The sequence below is a fragment of the Bubalus bubalis genome, chromosome 3 (genome assembly GCF_019923935.1).
Source record: "Bubalus bubalis isolate 160015118507 breed Murrah chromosome 3, NDDB_SH_1, whole genome shotgun sequence".
NCBI lineage: Eukaryota > Metazoa > Chordata > Mammalia > Artiodactyla > Bovidae > Bubalus > Bubalus bubalis.
The window spans coordinates 103,709,495-103,729,709 of NC_059159.1; the positions used below are offsets into that span (position 1 = coordinate 103,709,495).

Here is a 20,215-nt window from a genome sequence, read left to right on the forward strand (position 1 = left end):
ATGCCTGCCACTTGGTCCTTTATGGTATCAGGGAATATAAATGGGTTTCTAGACACTGCTGGAGGTCACTCAGTTGTATTGTTGCTGCATCCTTGTCTGTAGTATATTTCCTTCCAGAACCTCAGAGTAAAGTCATTATATTTTCTACCTTTGTTTGCTGCTGCTGCATTGCTTCAGTCGTGTCCAACTCTGTGCGACCCCATAGATGGCAGCCAACCAGGCTTCCCGTCCCTGGGATTCTCCAGGCAAGAACACTGGAGTGGGTTGCCATTTCCTTCTCCAATGCACGAAAGTGAAAAGTGAAAGTGAAGTCACTCAGTCGTGTCCAACTCTAGCAACCCCGTAAACTACAGCCCACCAGGCTCCTCCGTCCACGGGATTTTCCAGGCAAAAGTACTGGAGTGGGGTGCTATTGCCTTCTCCAACCTTTGTTTAAGGAAGTACTATTTTCTACCTAGTTTGTTCTCCTAATTCAAAGACATCCTAGGTAATGCCTTAGCAGACCCCACTGGAGGGCTACATTATCACTCTCTATTCCATAACGTTTTACCTTATGTTTATTACTGCAACCAATTAGCTAAGAAACCAAAAAAATATGACAGAGATTTAAACAAATTAGGGCTTTTATTTTTGTCAAAAAAAAAATCCAGAGTTAGCATATTGTACAAGTAACTGGCACTATGTGTGCAAATATAAAATAAGCCTTATTGAAGAGATCTTACAAGGTGACATACAGCAGATACCTCTAGTAAGACTGGACGATACCGTGGAAATTGCTCCAGTAGATCTCTGGCCTCACCAAGTGCTCCATATTTCTAGGGGGCAGGGGTAGTGAACATTAACTGGTTATTTAGTAGAAAAAACATGGCTTTCTTATCTAGGGAGGAGTGGGTGCCTCTAAAGTTCAGGTCCCCTAGCTTGTTCTTCCATTAGGATTAACTCAGACCACCTGAGCCAGCTTAGTGCTAAGCTACCGAAAGATGACAGGAAATGAGCATTTAGAAACATCCACAACCGTACTTCCTCTCAGTCTGTTGCTGACATTAGCAGCTCAGGGATATCAGGGCAAAGATTTGCTGGTATGATAGTAAATCTGCTTTGGTAGCAGCCATCATAGCTGTATTCCAGACAACAAGAAGACAGAAGGTGGAAAAAGAAGATACATTATATATGCGTACGTACATACGTACATATAAATATGTGTGTACACACACACAGGCTTTCCCAGAAACCCCTAGCTCCCTTTTTGTTTATATCTCATTGGCCATAACTCTGTAACAAAGTAATTAGCTGCAGAGGAATCTAGGAATGCAGGTTTGTAGCTTTTGTGTCTGTATGGTAGATGACAGCAAAGGAAAAGGATAGTTGGAATGGGTGTTGAGAGAATTAAATCTGTGGTATCTATCACAGTCATTTATCATTGGCCCAAAGTAGAATAGGGTGATTGCTAGTGTGTGATTTTGTAAAAGATAACACAGCCTGCTTCACTCTCTTCGTTTATGAAATATGGAGATAGTTTATCCAAAGTGTTTTGTATAGCTTCTGAGAAATTGAATGAAAACACTCACTAAACATTAGTTATTACCATACAATTTTGCTCTCTAGTTATTTTTTTCTGAATTCTGCATATTGCCTTGTGCCTTTTAAAGCTATCCCACCACAGATACTAGGGTCTTCTATATGTGTAAGTATGAGATAGTGATTTCATTCATTCACAAAACCTTAGAAAAACAACATCTCTAAAAGTTGACTCTTTAAAATTATAGGGCCCATTAAGTGTGGAAATAATTCAAAGTAAATATCTTGTGCCAACATATATTTTCTGTGGCCCTCAAACTTAGTTAGTTAGATCATGACTAATGAGGTCTAGGTCACGAGTTCATTTCCCACAAAGTCCAATTAGCTTTGATCCAGTCTGTGTGTGCCCAGATTATATCCTCAACTCCAGCTAATTATGTCACAAACGTGCACTCTTGGTCAGGATAAAGAAGATGCATCCTTAAAACCTTTCATTACAATTTCAGTTTTGGTGCTTCTGACTAAAGATTCTATAGCATCATTTTCATTTTTACTAAAGAAACATTGTGTTGCCATGAATTACACTCAACATTTTAGTAGCTAGAGGACTATGAACATATTTTTAAAATATAACAAGAAAATTTTTCAGCTTAAGCTATTTCAATCTTTCTGTAATTTTGCAGTGCTGACATTTAACTATGTACAGTTTTTGTCTCTAAAGTTCATTTTAGAGCCTTTCTACTCTTTATATTTGATGCACTTCCATGTATGTTAGAAGAGTAGTCCATATTCATTTTCACCACAGTGAATTAATAGCCAGCTAGTGTTTGATCCCTGACTCAGATCATATTGAGAGTCCCACTTCTGTGTGATACAAATGCTTTTTGCTAGTTATTCTCCCAGAAGATTGGGATGCTGATCTTTATCATGAACTTTCACGCATCCAGTACACGGCCCTGCAGCCTGTGCATGGTTAGTAAATCCTGGTTCGCTGTTGCTCCTGTCACCGGCAGCCTTGCCAAGTAGCCATAACGCACAGGGTTTGACTCAAGAGGTGATGGTAGCCCTCACAGATATGTGTCATCGCTTATAAAAATGTGTAATCCTTATAATTTGGTGGTACTAACGTGTTTACGTTTTTTCTCTGTGACTATGGACAATTACTGGTAGTATAACAGGATTAATTAATGGGAGGCAGTGAGTGAACATTTCAATTGAAACTGCTTTTCTGTACCGAGTGTTGGAGTAGAATAGCTTTTTACTCAAGGGAGAAGGTAATCTAATTCACTCTTGTTCCTATTTATCATTACTTCTGTAGGAACACACATTTACGTATTTCCTGGCAATAGTTTTCCCAAGAATATTTTTTTACTGGGCTGGTTCATAGTCTTGTCCATTGCTATAGATTCTTACAATTTATGGTATCTAATAATTTAGACTACTGTAATGAAGCTAGCTGGGAAACATTGCATACCATGTAGAGAGTGTCCCATTCAGTTGAAATTTCTTGATGTAACTGAGAAATCAGTTTTTTTAAATGATGAATTTTTTTCTTTCCCATCTCTGTTTTTTGAATCTCACTTCCCCCACTTACTCCATCATGTTAGTCAAAGTGGAAATAAAGACATCATACTATATCTTGTCCAAATTAAGAAATATCTTTTGAAAACACTTTTAATTTTCTCATATCAACCACTCTTTGAAGATTATCCCCTGGTTAGAGATGATCAGTGTTTTAAAATGTTAAGATTTTCATTGTGTGGGTTTCTATTGCAATAAGACTTGACCGATAGGAAGCATTCTCATAATCTTTAAATTATAGATTTATCAAACTCAATAGAGAATTTATCAGATGTGTTTCATAAAATGTTAGTTCTCTAAAAAAGTTCTGTGATGACACAAGCAGAAAAACACTACATGAACTTCTTTTTAGGACTCTAAATTTCTGTTCGTTTTTTAAAGATTCTGAGAAATCCCCTAGGAAAGAAATGCAGTGTTTTAAAAACTGATCTCAGAACTCTCATCTGAATCATATCTAATAACATGGCATCGTATACTTTAGGAGGTGGTACATTAATGATATATTGACAATTAGTAGATCTATTCAAAAAGAAAATAATATAGTTAGGGTATTTTCTGAAGCCATCCAGTTATCCTTTCCATATACTTTTTTTTAATATTTTATTTTATTTTTTAACTTTACAATATTGTATTGGTTTTGCCATATATCAACATGAACCTGCCACAGGTATACACGTGTTCCCCATCCTGAACCCTCCTCCCTCCTTCCTCCCCATACCCTCCCTCTGGGTGGTCCCAGTGCACCAGCCCCAAGCATCCAGTATCATGCATCGAACCTGGACTGGTGACTCGTTTCATATATGATATTATACATGTTTCAATGCCATTCTCCCAAATAATCCCACCCTCTCCCTCTCCCACAGAGTCCAAAAGACTGTTCTATACATCAGTGTCTCTTTTGCTGTCTCATATACAGGGTTATTGTTACCATCTTTCTAAATTCCATATATATGTGTTAGTATACTGTATTGGTGTTTTTCTTTCTGGCTTATTTATTCAAAAAGAAAATAATATAGTTAGGGTATTTTCTGAAGCCATCCAGTTATCCTTTCCATATACTTTTTAATTGATTAATTGTTGTTTAGTCGCTGTGATGTCTTACTCTTTGTGATCCCATAGACTGCAGCACACCAGGCTCCCCTATCTTTCACTATCTCTCAGAATTTGAGTTGCTGATGCTGTCTAACCATCTCTTCCTCTGCCCCCTTCTCCTTTTGCCCTCATTCTTCCCCAGCATCAGGGTTTTTTCCAAGGAGCTGGCTCTTTGCATCAGGTGGCCAAAGTATTGGAGCTTCAGCATCAGTCCCTCCAATGAATATTCAGGGTTGATTTCCTTTAGAATTGACAGTTTTGATTTCTTTGCTATCCAAGGAATTCTCAAAATTCTTCTCTAGCACCACAATACAAAAGCATCAATTCTTCATGCTCAGCCTTCGTTATGGTCCAACTCTCACATCTGTACATGACTACTGGAGAAGCCATAGCTTTGACTATATGGACCTTTGTTGGCAAAGTGATGTCTTTGCTTTTTCATACACTGTCTAGGTTTGTCATAGCTTTCCTTCCAAGTAACAAGTGCCTATTAATTCCATGGCTGCAGTCACCATCCACAGTGATTTTGGAGCCCAAGAAAATAAAACCTGTCACTGTTTCCACCTTTTCCCCATCTTTTTGCTGTGAAGTAGTTGGCCTGGATGCCATGATCTTTGTTTTTTGAATGTTGAATTTTAAGCCAGCTTTTTCAATCTTCTCTATCACCTTCATCAAGAGGCTCTTTAGTTCCTCTTCACCTTCTGCCATTAGGGTGGTATGATCTACATATCTGAGGTTATTGTTATTTCTCTCAGAAATCTTGATTCTAGCTTGAGCTTCTTCCAGCCTAGCATTTCACATGATGTACTGTGCATATAAGTTAAATAAGCAAGGTGACACTATACAGCCTCGTCATACTCCTTTCCCAATTTTGAACCAGTCAGTTGTCCCATTTCCAGTTCTAATTGTTGCTTCTTGATTAATAAAGAACCTTAAAAAGGATATTCTTCAAGTTCATATTTTCTGTTTCAGTGAAATAGTCTCAGGATTTTCAGGTAAAATTATGCATTCTTATTATCATTTAAATGCTCTCTGCTTAGAAGAAATGGTTGTATGGTGTTTCTATGTTTGAGATGAAGAGGCTGGTTTCTTTATTTATACTGTCTTCTGCCTTCAGTATGACTTGGAGCATTCAAGAAATAATCTGTTTCAAAACTCAAAAATATTGTTTCATGCTAGCCAACCAGAGATTATGTACCACATGAATGCAATTTGTTGATTCCAAATAATGTAGCTACTTCCATGTAGGGCTTTGGTGACTTTCACAAAAACTTCACAATGTAAAACTATTTAAGGCAGAGTTCTTGGTTTCAAGCAGCAGAAACCAAGTCTGACTTATTTAAGCAAAACAAATAATTTATTGAAAGATATTTGTGACTCAGGATTTTCAGGAAGTCTGAAGAAACAAGCTGAAAAAAAAAATAGGTACAAGCATTGTTAAACAGTAGCTAGACCAAAGGAAAAACTGCACGCCAGGAGTTGTCCAGTCAGAACACCACATGACCACAACCCTCTCAAACACTGCTGGCCACTGCTGCCGCTGGATTCCGATCAGAACTGTGCAACCTGTGTGACTGATTGAATGAAGGTTCCATGAAATCATGTACCTCTGTCCTTAACAACACTTCTCCCCATTCTCATATTCTCCTAGCTCCCAAACTTTTTGAAAATATTTAAAACTTATTCATTCTGACTGCCTTTAGTTATTTCCTCAGTCTGTCCAATCAGACATGTACTGCTCTCACTACATGGAAACACCTTGCAATAAGATCACCTCCTGTTATTACGTCTAATGAACATGTTTCAGAATCATCTTCCATGTTTCGACTGTAGCAGTGGCTCTGATTGCCCTCCCTTTTCTCCTGGTCTCCTGTTACCTCTCTGACCTCAGGCCTTTCTTTAGGTTGTTTCTCTGCCTGGAACATTCGCTTACCTCCTTGAACTCCTATCCCAGCTTAAAATAACATCCAGACTTCATTCCGCAGTCCATCATGATGTCTTTCAAGCTTTTTAAAAAACCATCTCCAGTGAGAAAACTAGATGTGCAATTTTTTACTCAGCTAAATATACATAGGCACACACACACACGCTGTATATGCATATGACAGGAAAAAAGCTTCTCAAAATAATTCTTATCCTCCTAGGTATAATATGTTCTGATGTTGTTTAGTCTTTTTCTTTTTTAATGCTAGTGTGACCCAGTAAATTGTGGATCATGACCCACGAAAAAATTTGTTTACTTACATGTTTAGTTTTCACATACTTTTTAAACTTCATTTTTTTCTAGTGTCCTCATTCATTTTAAACAACCACTCTAGACTTCTAGTTTATTCCTAAACACCAGAATCTTCCCTGTGTCATGGCTTTTGTACATGGCTACACTATCTTCTTGATATATCTTTCTTCCTATTTTTCATAAAACTGACTTCTTTTCATCCTCTAGTTTCAACCTAAATATCTCTTCTTAGAAAGTAACAGCACTTGATTACTTGATCTAATATGTGCCCTTCCATTTATTATACTTTAATATGCTATTTTTCTCTTCTATAGGTTTAACAAACTATCTAATGATCTTATTTCCTTTTTTATTTTGGACCACCTACTTCTTATCTAACCTTTATATGAGTAGAGGTCATGTTACTTTTTTCCCAGGTGCCATAAATATTTATTAAAAGAATATGTACAGAGTAGCCTAAAAGCAATAAAAACATTGTACCAATGTAAGATATTATAATGATCATCATTACTACATTTTACCTTCATATTGAATTTTATAGTATGAAATTTGTAAGGTATTTTATTATCTTAATTTGCAATTTTTCATACCATTGCTTTATTTTGTAGTTGACTAGCTTATTGGTGAGAGGATATTCAAAACCTAGGTAAAACACAAAATGCATAATTTAGAGATATTATATATCTGGACTTATGGATAAGACACCTGAAGATAAAGAAAACAGAAAAATTGGTTATAACTAAAATAAATGGACATAATTATTGTAGTGAATAAGCAAGGAGTAAATAATCAGGGTCATGCTTAGCCAAGGTATATGCTGAGGCATGATGGGATGCAACAGCACTAATTTACTGAATTCAGTGGATCAGAGTCCTGACATTTACACAGAACCTGATAATACCTTCAGCTATAAAGAACCTTCTGTCAGCAAGTATGGGCATATCTGTGTGTTTACATTCATTACTGGATATATATGCAGAACAATGGAAAGATTCCTCTTCTGCTATAGAATAATATGACATAGTGTTTTCATAACAGTCTGTGGCAATCAATAAAGAACAAACAAACAAACAGGCATGTTTCAAACGTGCACAAAATTGCTTGGGAATTTAGTTGTTTCAGGAGTGTACAGTCGGAAATAGTTAGCTGCTTTCAATCTGATATGCCAAAAAGTGAGTAATTTTCTCAAACATATGTCTTGGGGATTTCTGGGGGAAATAGTGTGCAAGCAGTAACTCTTATGTATTCATTATAGCAGTATGAAAGACAGCTGATCTTAGATATCAGAATTAGAATCATTATTTCTAGTTCCTAAGAAAGAACTGTTTGTTTTTGTTGTTGGCACTTCTTTTTTTAAACAAAATTTCTTCAGAATTTATCCAGGAGCTTAGAGCATTTAAAACTGAAAAGATATTAAGGAATTAAATTCTGCCTGACTCTGGCTCTGGCTCCAGAAAGGCCTCCAGCAACTGAGTTAGTACTTATCTTCTTACTCTTGAAGAGCAATGTCTGAGAACATTGCGGTCTGCCTCTGTTACCCAGTCCAGTGTTGAAAAGTCTCCTCTCTTCCACATTGCAAGTATTTAAGTGCCGGAGACAAATTCAGCAACAATTTGTGACACTTCATCTACAAATATAATTGTGCCCTTTTTCCCCCTGGAAATTACCAATCTTTACCCCTGTGTGTGCTTACACAAGCTTTCTCCTCAGTCCCATGGGTCATGATTGAGTAATGAACATAGTTTATGGATTAGACATACTCTTTAGTGACTTTCACTCTTCTCCTGTCCTTTGCTCATTTTTTTAGCTAATGAATCATCTCCAGCTAGGGGGAAGTATGAAAATCAAAGCTCTTTGCTGCCGTATTTTTATGCTGACTTGAGGGCTATAGAGCTTTTATATATATCTGTGATGCATTTATTTGTATTGCTATTGTTCACTGAGGACTAATTATATAAAGGAATCATGCCCAGAAGATGGTGTGATTTAAACCCCTTGGAATGATGCTCTTATAATAGAACTGCAACTTCTACGATCATAGAACTTCCAAAGTCTTAGTGTGCAGTGGTAAATATCCTCCAAAATAGTCTGACCTTTTCCATCTCTCTTTCTTTACCAGTGCAAGTACATCGTCTGCAGATCCCATTCTGAGTAAGATAGGAGAGGAGTGGGGTGCTGATAAACAGTTAGCAAAGTGTAGTTGTAGTTCACTGGCTCAGTCATGTCTGACTCTTTGTGACCCCTTGGACTGCAGCACGCTAGGCTTCCCTGTCCTTCACCATCTCCTGGAGCTTGCTCAAACTCATGTCCATTGAGTCAGTGATGTCAGTGATGCCATCCAACCATCTTGTCCTCTGTTGTCCCCTTCTCCTCCTGCCTTCAATATTTCCTAGCATCAGGGTCATTTCTAATGAGTCGGCTCTTTGCATCAGGTGGCCAAAGTATTGGAGCTTCAGCATGAGTCCTTCCAATAATATTCAGGGTTGATTTCATTTAGGATTGACTGGTTTGATCTTCTTGCAGTCCAAGGGACTCTCCAGAGTCTTCTCCAACACCACAGTTCAAAAGCCTGAATTTGTCGACACCCAGCCTTCTTTATGGGCCAGCTCTCACATCCATATGTGACTACTGGAAAAGCCATAGCTTTGACTGTATGGATCTTTGTTGGCAAGGTAATGTGTCTGCTTTTTAATATGCTCTCTAGGTTTGTCATAGCTTTTCCTTCAAGGAGCAAGCATCTTTTAATTTCATGGCTGCAGTCACCATCTGTAGTGATTTTGAAGCCCAAGAAAATAGTCTATCACAGTTTCCATTGTTTCCCCATCTGTTTCCCATGAAGTGATGGGACCAGATGCCATGATCTTAGTATTTTGAATGCTGAGTTGTAACCTAGCTTTTTCACTCTTCTCTTTCACCTTCATCAAGAGGCTCTTTAGTTCCTCTTCACTTTCTGCCATTAGGGTGGTGTCATCAGCAGCTCTGAGGTTATTGATATTTCTCTCAGAAATCTTGATTCCAGCTTGTGCTTCTTCCAGCTCAGCATTTCTCATGATGTACTCTGCATATAAGTTAAATAAGCAGGGTGACAATATACAGCCTTGGCGTACTCCTTTCCCAATTGTGTAGCAGTCCATTTTTCCATGTCTGGTTCTAACTGTTGCTTCTTGATCTGCATACAGATTTCTCAGGAGGCAGGTAAGGTGGTATGGTATTCCCATCTCTTGAAGAATTTTCCACAGTTTGTTGTGATCCACACAGTGAAAGGCTTTAGGGTAGTCAGTGAAGTAGAGTTGATGTTTTTCTGGAGCTCTCTTGCTTTTTCTATGATCCAACAGATGTTGGCAATTTGATCTCTGGTTTCTCTGCCTTTTCTAAATCCAGCTTGAACATCTGGAAGTTCTCGGTTTATGTACTATTGAAGTCTCACTTGGAGAATTTTGAGCATTACTTTGCTAGCATGTGAGATGAGTGCAATTGTGCAGTAGTTTGAACATTCTTTGGCATTACCTTTCTTTGGGATTGAAATGCAAACTGACCTTTTCCAGTCCTGTGGCCACTGCTGATTTTTCCAAATTTGCTGGCACATTGAGTGCAGCACTTTAAAAGCATCATCTTTTAGCTAAAATATAAGAAACTCTTAAATAGCAATAGAAAGTTTGTATGTTACCTGTACCACCTTTTGTGACTATTCCGCAATAGTCATTGATAAATATCATTGACATATTTAAAAGTTAAATTCTTTTAATGTGATGAAATGTTTGAGAGAATGGCTAATTGCATATTCCAAATCCAGTTTTTTACCAGCTGTGTGCTTTGAATAAAGCTGTTTATCTAGACTTCTGAGTATTCGCCTTGTCTTTGCAAATAGAAATAACAATATCTATCTCATAAAGTTGTAATGAAGGTTAAGTGAGTTAATACCTGAAAAGCACATAAGATCGTACCTGTTGCATAGTAAATAATAAATATTAGCTATTAATAGCTATTATTATATGATTTATTTGTAAAATCAACTTACTACTGGAAAGCATACTTAAGCGTTTTGTTCAGACTGTGAGAAGGAAAGTTGACACAATTTTCTGCATCTGTCATAGTGTTTATTTCCCTGTATCTATTTGTACATCTTACTTGATTTTACTTAAATACCAACATCATATTGTGTTAAGTGCAGCTAAATAGGGTCACTGTCATATTTAAGGGACATAAGATGAACTCATTTCTCTTTTTATCCAAATTTAAAATCAACATGGCTGTTTTATTAAAATAAGTATATACTGAAAGAAATACATAAATTAGATTTCCAGTTGGAAAATACAGCAGTATTGAGAAGAAATGTGTATTTTAAATACTTTTCTATGTGTAAAAAAAAACAACAAAAAATATTCTCTATGGAGTTGTTTCTGTCATCATCCGAAACTAAACTTTATACCTGATCTGTGGTGGTTTTTTCTGGAAAGCAGTAACTTTACCCAGTCTTGAATACTTTTCAGTTCAGTTCAGTTGTTCAGTCGTGTCCGACTCTTTGCGACCCTGTGAATTGCAGCACGCCAGGCCTCCCTATCCATCACCAACTCCTGGAGTTCACGCAGACTCATGTCCATCGAGTTGGTGATGCCATCTAGCCATCTCATCCTCTGTCGTCCCCTTTTCCTCCTGCCCCCAATCCCTCCCAGCATCAGAGTCTTTTCCAATGAGTCAACTCTTCACATGAGGTGGCCAAAGTACTGGAGTTTCAGCTTTAGCATCATTCCTTCCAAAGAACACCCAGGGCTGATATCCTTTAGAATGGACTGGTTGGCGCACTCTTATTATTTTACTGAAATTTGCATTAGAAATTGCAATATAAATATAATTTGTAATGGGTTAAATTACCTATTTTAAATAATACAGAAAAATCTTAAAATAGTTTAGCCTAATTTCTCATGCTTTAACAAAACAGCAAAAAAAGAATGTATGTTTTATAAATTTATGAAAGTGACCATTATGCCAAATATACTTTTAAGTAGAGTCATATTTTATTTGTTGATTAGTGAGCCCACTATGTAGCAATAGTTATGTTAAGTGTTAAGGGTACAGATGGGAATAAAACATAATTTCATGGGAGTATGAAGACTTAAGGTAATTAACAGTGCATTGAGAGTTATATTTCAGGTATGTGCAATGGGTTAGGAAAGTATAGAGAGTAAAACATAACAGTCCTGTAAGGAATGGCCATAGAATACAAGGGGTGCAGAGGAATAATTCTGAGATAAGGTGATGTTTGAACTGAGAGCTTAAGGGTGATTTAGGCAAAGGAAGAGAGTTGAAGACATGTAAAGGCTTTCCAGACAGGGGAAACCCTACACAATATAGCAGGGAGACAAAAGAAGATAGTGCTTTACAGGAGATCAGCATCAAGGTCAGTGTGGTGTGAGCAAAGAAATCATTTGAAGACATGGCTAGTACCAAATCTGGAGCTTGTGCCGGCATCGGCCCTGAGAAAACAGGTCAAGGGTTGTGAATTTCTTCCCAAGGCAAGAGAGAATCACAGAAAGATTTTTAAGAAAAGCTTAAGTTTCATATTTTCCTTTTAAAAATATTCGCCTGGCATCAGAGTTGAAGATAGATTGGAAGAGAACCAAATAGAGGAAGGAAAACTGGTTAGAAGGCAATTTTAATGGAGAATATTATGAGTTAAAGGACCCCTGATAGCTCAGTTGGTAAAGAATCCGCCTGCTATGCAGGACACCCTGGTTGGATTTCTGGGTCGGGAAGATCCGCTGGAGCAAGAATAGGCTACCCACTCCAGTATTCTTGGGCTTCCCTTGTGGCTCAGCTGGTAAAGAACTGCCTGCAATGCAGGAGACCTGGGTTTGATCCCTGGGTTGGGAAGATCCCCTGGAGAAGGGAAAGGCTACCACTCCAGTATTCTGACCTGGAGAATTCCATGGACTGTACAGTCCATGGGGTCACAAAGAACCGGACATGACTGAGAGAGTTTCACTTCACTTTACTCACTCATTATGAGTTAAGGCAGTGAGTACAAGAATGGAAAGGAGAGTTGGACAATTGTTTCAGAGGTAAAGTTAGTAGGACTGATGTCAATCTGAGCAAGAAAAGTATGCATGCACTCAGTCACATTCATAGTCTGCAGCCTGCCAGGCTCCTCAGTCCATAGATTTTTTTTTTTTTTTTAATTTTATTTTATTTTTAAACCTGAAACACTGTATCAGTTTTGCCAAACATCAAAACGAATCCGCCACAGGTATACATGTGCTCCCCATCCTGAGCAAGAATACTGGAGTGGGTTGTCATTTCCTCCTCCAGGGAGTCTTCCCAACCCAGGGATCGAACCTGCATCTCCTCGCCTCCTACAGTGACAGGCAGATTCTTTTACCACTGAGCAAACTAGGAAGTCCTGAGCAAGAAGAGTTAGCAGTAATTTCCAAAGCTGAGTGTTATGGTGCTGCCCTCTGCTGAGAGGGGGGAATATAGGAAAAAGAGCAGGAGAGAAAAGAATTCCCTTTTAGGTATACCTTCACTTTTACATAGGAGACCTCCCAAATATCAGGGCTTCCCTAGCAGAGATACTTAAGTGACCCTCAGAAATCTAGATTTAAAACTCTTAAAGTATAACCTAGCGTTCTGCAGTCCATGGGGTCGCAAAGATTCAGACACACCTTAGAAACTGAACAACAACAACAACAACAACAACAGTGAAACTAGAAAGTGAAGAGAGTGGAGGTATGAACTTAAGAACATGCATATGGTCATGTAGTATATGATCAAAGTGTATGGTCTGGATAAAAGTGAGAAGAGATGAGAGCTAAAATTGGAGACCTCAGAAAATTACTATTTAATATGCCAAAAAAAACCGAGCCTCCAAAAGATTCTTGAAACACTGGTTAAAAAAATTAAAAGGTGAAAGAGACATGCCATAGAAACTAATGAACAAGAAAGATTAAAACAGAAAGACCTTGCATATACATAGAAATGTCCACAGACATCTACAGCAAATTGTCAGTGCTGGCTCACTCTGAGATGTAGTGTTGAAGAGAATGACCAAAAACACTGGGAATTTTAATTTGATGTTTGAATTTTTAAAAAGAAAAGTATTTTACACCTTCCTACTATTTTTTAAACTTCTTGAGAGCCTACACTAATTGCAAAATAAAAACAAAAGTCGTGTTAAAATGTACAATATAGTCAATTGAAAATTAAAATTAAATCCATCAAACAAGCTGCTTAATCAGAACAGGGCAAGGAGGGAAAGGGCAACATGGCATAGTCAACAACATTGTACTGCAGATAAGTCAAGAAAGAGGAGGACTGACAGCAGCCTTTTAGCTTGGTATTTAAATGAGGTCACAAGTGACCTTATTAAAAGCATTTTCAATGAAAGGCTAAGGGCAGAAGCTTGACTGTTATTGTTGGAAAGCAGAAAATGAGGACATGAGGTGGCCTAGTCATCTCATTGAGGAGAAGCTTGAGTGTAAAGAAGAAAGAGTTAGGGATTTAGGGCACATGCTTTGCTCAAGATCTTGCCTAGTGGTTAGAAAGAGATTCATGCATACTACCTTAGTCATGGAGGTTTCCTGCAAGTCACCAGCAGTGTGAAGTAGTTTGGGGAGCTGACTTGTCAACCCCTATTCATTCCAGATCCCAGCTTTCCTAAAACTGGGATTTGCAGGAAGTTTTATAAGAAATTTAAGAAGTCACACAGCAGGATTTCTTGAAGGGACAAGACCTGAGCTTATTTATACACTTGAGGTAGGCCCCAATAGTGGTAAAAACTCTATACTGTGCAGAAAAGTGTTGAGGTACTTCTAAATAAATGCACCTTTAATTTGGAAAGTAAGCCCAGCTATTTCTGGGAATGAAGTTTCACACAAAATGCAAAACTCACCATGTCCCAAAGGCTAAGCTGATATATTTTAAACATGTATTTACCCTGGAAAAAAAATAAGATAATATAAATAAATTTCTTTCTTTTCTTCTTCTAAAGCCGAACAACAACTTACCCTTACACAGAAACACAGATGTACAGCCAAAACACTGGAGGGAATTACTTTGATACTCAAGGGAGCTCTGCACAGGTGACTACCGTGGTCTCATCTCACAGTATGGTGGGCACCGGTGGGATTCAGATGGGCGTCACGGGAGGACAACTCATCAGCAGCTCTGGAGGAACCTATCTGATCGGCAACTCAATGGAGAATTCTGGACACTCGGTGACACATACCACTCGGGCTTCCCCAGCGACAGTAAGTATCTTAAGTTTTTATTTGTTTAATTCAGCTTCTTGGTGGCTTCTTCCGTACACTTTTCTCTTCAGAGGAAAAAAAAAAAACCAAACACTGGGCTGGGGCAAGAATGTGTTGAGAAGTTTTAGCATGTAACTTTTTCTAATGTATGTTAAAATCTGTGCTTACAGAGTAAAATTAGGCATGCTTACCCATTTGTGAAGTTATTTTACATTGAACCGGAGGGACAGTTTGGGAAGCACTGACAAAGGCCATCTAGACAGTGATTTTCACAGTGGAAAGGGAAGTACTTGCCACTTATCAAGGCCTTAAGATGAGTCCTTTGCCACTTTCATTTTCATTCCAGTGAAAAACGTTTAATAATTTGGCTCTGATCATAGGTGTGAGCAAATAATAACTTAGGAACACAAATACATATTTGAGTTTTCAAGTTTTTAAAATTTAATATGTTTATTTTGACACAAGATATTTTAATGTGCTAAAATGGTATGATAGAAATAGTAATAAAAACCTGTGCAGTTTTTGATGTCCTCAAACTCTGTAACCTGGTCTTTCCTTTTTACTTCAGCTAAGCATAGGGAGAATAATCATTTAGAACCACCTAGCCAAAGTAGAAATGGAATTGATTTTACAGTTGTTTCATATAAAAGGGGCCTGGAAATTTTACTTAAGTGTGTGTACCGCTTTTCTGTACTCCTACCATATAATTTGTTCTTATAATGAAATAGAAACAAATAGAAAATAATTATGTGAGGGTCTTTACATTTTTCACTTTGTGTATTTTCTTCATGATATAATATATACTTGGTAAGTATTTTCTATATATATTTTCTGTTTGTAATGATTACCATGTATTCATACCTTCATCATTTAGTATCTTTTCCCTAATCTGTCTTTAAAGCCCTTTATTTTTAATTAACTCTTTCCTACTAACATCAGAATAGATGTTGCATTTTTTTCTTTGTGTTTTTGAAGCATTTCTAATATCCATTTCCCTCTTGCTTTTAATAACACTAAATATGGCATTTCTAAACCTTTCAGTAACATCAGTATATTTATGTAGGTTAGAAACTAAATCATAGATTCTCTTGACCTCAGTTCTTTTGTCAATGAAATAAGGGATTAGTTAGACTAAATGATTTCCTAATTTCTTTTCAGCTTTAAAATCATATTTACAAAGGAATTGTAAAATATTTTGGATGTAAAATAACTGTATATTTACCATAAAAGGAAAGGCGATAGATTAGGTGCCAGTACTTTATAACACTGCTCATAAAGGTCACCCAGACAGTCTTTTCAGTGGAAAGGGAAGTACTTGCCGCTTACAAAGGCCTTAGGAAATCTGGGAAAATGGAGAGGAAGAGTCCCTTTCCCACTTTCATTTCATCCACCTCTCTCAGGCTGGCTTATCACTGCTCCACCCCCACCCGCTCCTGCTTCACCTTACCCAGACATTCCTGCTTGCCTTCACATTGATTTCTAGCTATCTGTTAAACATCCTCATGAGCTGGATATAGGTTTACTAAGTTTACTAGTGCTAACACTACTGAGATAACTAAGTTGATTATTTCAGGTCATGTGTTCAGGTACAGATTTTAACAGGGTAAATTTTATAGCTTGATTTTTTTTCTTTCTTTCCTATATAGAATATAAAAAGTGGCATGACTCCTTAAGTTATCCATTACACAAATACAGTGCAGTTTTTGTTATATTAATTGGTAAATTAGACCAACACTAAATAATTGACTTATACCAACTGAAAATAGGGGAAAAACTATTTAAAAAAAACAAACCATCAATTCCTAGTATCAATTGCACATATTAATTTACACTTTTTAAAAGGCATTCGTATTTAAGCTTTTGTTAAGGGTGGTTTTTTCTTTGTTTTCATTTTTACAAGAACACTTCCTTTTTACCAAAAGGAGTTTAAATGTTACCTAAAGAAATAATTTTTACATAGAAAAATCTTAAGGTGCCCTCATTGAAAACACACAAAATAGTGGCATATGATAGATATGTATTAACTAAATATACATCTGTTAGTATTATGTTACCTTGCATTTACTACCACTGTTTATATGTGATTTAGATCCCCTCCTCAGTCGTGCTGAAGGTCTTCATCTGCTTCTTTCATTGTAGGCGGTGATTCTGTGCACAATTTCATCTCTGTTCTTTACTATAAAAAAGTTAACAAAGTTTAAGTGCCATGACACCTGTTTTAACATTTCCTCCCATCCTCCTCTTGCCAGATGCTAGAAAATTTGTGCAGTATAGGTGCTTAGACTACTAGAACTCTAGAGTTTTGGGTAGGTGCCGTGTTATTAGAGGAGATTTGCTTATTTTCATGTACCTTTTTCATTCACTGTAGAACCATACGAAGAATGTCTATGAGCATAGTCTTTAACAACTTGCTAGTTAAGATGCAAGCCATTTTTTTCCAGACACTGAGCCAGACTGTGCCATATAAGTTCTGTTTTTCTGACTATTCTTTAGTGTTCAAGCTCTCATCTATAGCAAGCCTGATGCAACTAACTGTGTAGGAATGGCCTCTACTGCGGCCAGAATTCCTCAAGGGAAAGGTCAATTGGGCTATTCCTTAACAGCCTATAATAAATGGAATAAATCATTAATTCAGTTGATGTGAAACTAATTAAATTTGAGGACTTAGGAACAGCACAGACCTAGTACTTCTACTCAGTTCCTGGTTAGCAAGGTTTCCTGCTCCAGTTCTTAGAATAGTTGCCTTGATTCTCTCTTACCTTTGACCTCTGTCTAGATAGAAATACTTTCATTTAAATTCATTAGAAATAATTTTCTGCCACAGAAAGGTTTACTCCATTGTGCAAACTTACTTTTCAGGATAAGCCAATAAAAAGAGGTCATGATTTGAAATTGAAGCCACTACTAAGAAAAATAAATGGTTAGCACTTGAGATATTTTCTTTCCTAATAGTCGACATAAAACCATCTTTCTTACACTACAAGAATATCTACATTAATGGAGAATTTATATTTGAGTATATATTTAGTTTTATAACCTTAAGTGAAAAAATATTTTACATAAACATGTTTTAGTGTTTTATTTTTCCTATGCATTGTAAAATGTTTCAGTTTTCAAGGTATAGAGACATTTCAGAATTTTTCAAAAGATAATGATGGTAACATGTTAAATTTTATTTGATGACTGTAGTATGGTACAAACTACCAATATTCAGATTTGGTCAAAATACTTTTTCTCCTTTTACTTACTATATTCTTTTATTTGGTCAATAAAGTCCATGTGTATAACATTATATATGTATATATATTTTAGTTATTTAAATATAAGTATAAACTTACATTTAAAAGGCATCTCCTGCTGATAATATTAGATAAGAATTTTTCAAAAGATTATGTAACATTTTTTTTGGGACATCACTGCATATGACTTCAGCTAAGTTACTACTTGAATACATGTTTTACATTTCATTAAATTAATGCTAAGGATCTATTTATTGTTAACATTTTGGGAGAACATGGACATTAAGGTAGAAGAGTTGACTGCTGTCATATCTCAACTCATTATGCTTTGATCTTCTTCTAAATACATCTGCCTGTCAGTTTTCATTCCAATCCCAAAGAAAGACAATGCCAAAGAATGTTCAAACTACCGCACAATTACACTCATCTCACATGCTAGTAAAGTAATGCTCAAAATTCTCCAGGCCAGGCTTCAGCAATACGTGAACTGTGAACTTCCAGATATTCAAGCTGGTTTTAGGAAAGGCAGAGGAAACAGAGATCAAATTGCCAACATCCGCTGGATCATGGAAAAAGCAAGAGAGTTCCAGAAAAACATCTATTTCTGCTATTGACTATGCCAAAGCCTTTGACTGTGTGGATCACAATAAACTGTGGAAAATTCTGGAAGAGATGGGAATACCAGACCACCTGACCTGCCTCTTGAGAAACCTATATGCAGGTCAGGAAGCAACAGTTAGAACTGAACATGGAACAGACTGGTTCCAAATAGGAAAAGGAGTACGTCAAGGCTGTATATCGTCACCCTGCTTATTTAACTTCTATGCAGAGTACGTCATGAGAACGCTGGGCTGGATGAAGCATAAGCTGGAATCAAGGTTGCAGGGAGAACTATCAATAACCTCAGATATGCAGATGACACCACCCTTATGGCAGAAAGTGAAGAGGAACTAAAAAGCCTCTTGATGAAAGTGAAAGAGGAGAGTGAAAAAGTTGGCTTAAAGCTCAACATTTAGAAAACGAAGATCATGGCATCCGGTCCCATCACTTCATGGGAAATAGATGGGGAAACAGAGGAAACAGTGTCAAACTTTATTTTTTTGGGCTCCAAAATCACTACAGATGGTGATGGCAGCCATGAAATTAAAAGACGCTTACTCTTTGGAAGGAAAGTTATGACCAACCTAGATAGCATATTCAAAAGCAGAGACATTACTTTGCCAACAAAGGTCCATTTAGTCAAAGCTATGGTTTTTCCAGTAGTCATGTATGGATGTGAGAGTTGGACTGTAAAGAAAGCTGAGCGCCGAAGAATTGATGCTTTTGAACTGTGGTGTTGGAGAAGACTCTTGAGAGTGCCTTGGACTGCAAGGAGATCCAACCAGTCCATTCTGAAGGAGATCGGTCCTGGGTGTTCTTTGGAAGGAATGATGCTAAAGCTGAAACTCCAGTACTTTGGCCACCTCATGTGAAGAGTTGACTCATTGGAAAAGACTGTGATGCTGGGAGGGATTGGAGGCAGGAGGAGAAGGGAACGACAGAGGATGAGATGGCTGGATGGCATCACCGACTCGATGGACGTGAGTCTGAGTGAACTCCGTGAGTTGGTGATAGATAGGGAGGCCTGGCGTGCTGCAATTCATGGGGTCGCAAAGAGTCGGACTTGACTGAGCGACTGAACTAAACTGAGGGTCTCCTTATGTGTCTTTAAACGCTAAATTGTTTTTCATACAACAATATATTTTTTAAAATTTTGAACCTGAAAACATTTTGCACTTGAAGATCAAAAATTTGTGGTTATAGTTAGTGATATTTTTATACTCATCACAACATAGTTTATCTTATATGAAACTATACAGTAATTAGCAATTTGCTGTAAGAAGCTTTATTTACTCATTCCTCCATAAAATAACATTTGTATTCTTATAATTAGATTGTTATTTATGGAATTGTTTTTTCTTCTTGATAAGGAAACTGAATAAGATTACATTAATCATTTTTGAGACTGTGCTATGAAAGCTAATTTTCTACTTTTCTGTACATACATTTAGTAATTATATATGTTAAATGACTCTTGATAAAATTAGATCCCACCAAAGGCACAAGGTAAATGTATCAAAACTAGTATTGTTCGTATCTCTGTCTCTTTTGATTAATGTAAAACACTGTAATTTCTTTCAGTTGTTTGGAGGAAAATTTGAATGTCCATCTATGGCTATTTAAGTAAAAGTTTGAGCTGTCTTATGTAATATATAGAAAGTTAAGAATTCATTCAAGAATTTTAATGCTTTTATTTCTTTATCCTT

The 20,215-nt window shown here is 37.0% G+C and overlaps 1 protein-coding gene across 6 annotated transcripts in view; it reads left to right on the forward strand.

Moving 5' to 3' along the window:
* The window catches only part of RFX3 (regulatory factor X3), a 342,491-nt gene that overhangs the window by 212,415 nt on the left and 109,861 nt on the right, over nucleotides 1-20,215 (forward strand). For all 6 annotated transcript variants that reach the window (XM_025281551.3, XM_025281552.3, XM_044939912.2 and 3 more), the window contains one exon: nucleotides 14,412-14,670. In XM_025281551.3, the coding sequence (XP_025137336.3) occupies nucleotides 14,412-14,670 (259 nt within the window). The remainder of the gene's footprint in view (nucleotides 1-14,411; nucleotides 14,671-20,215) is intronic.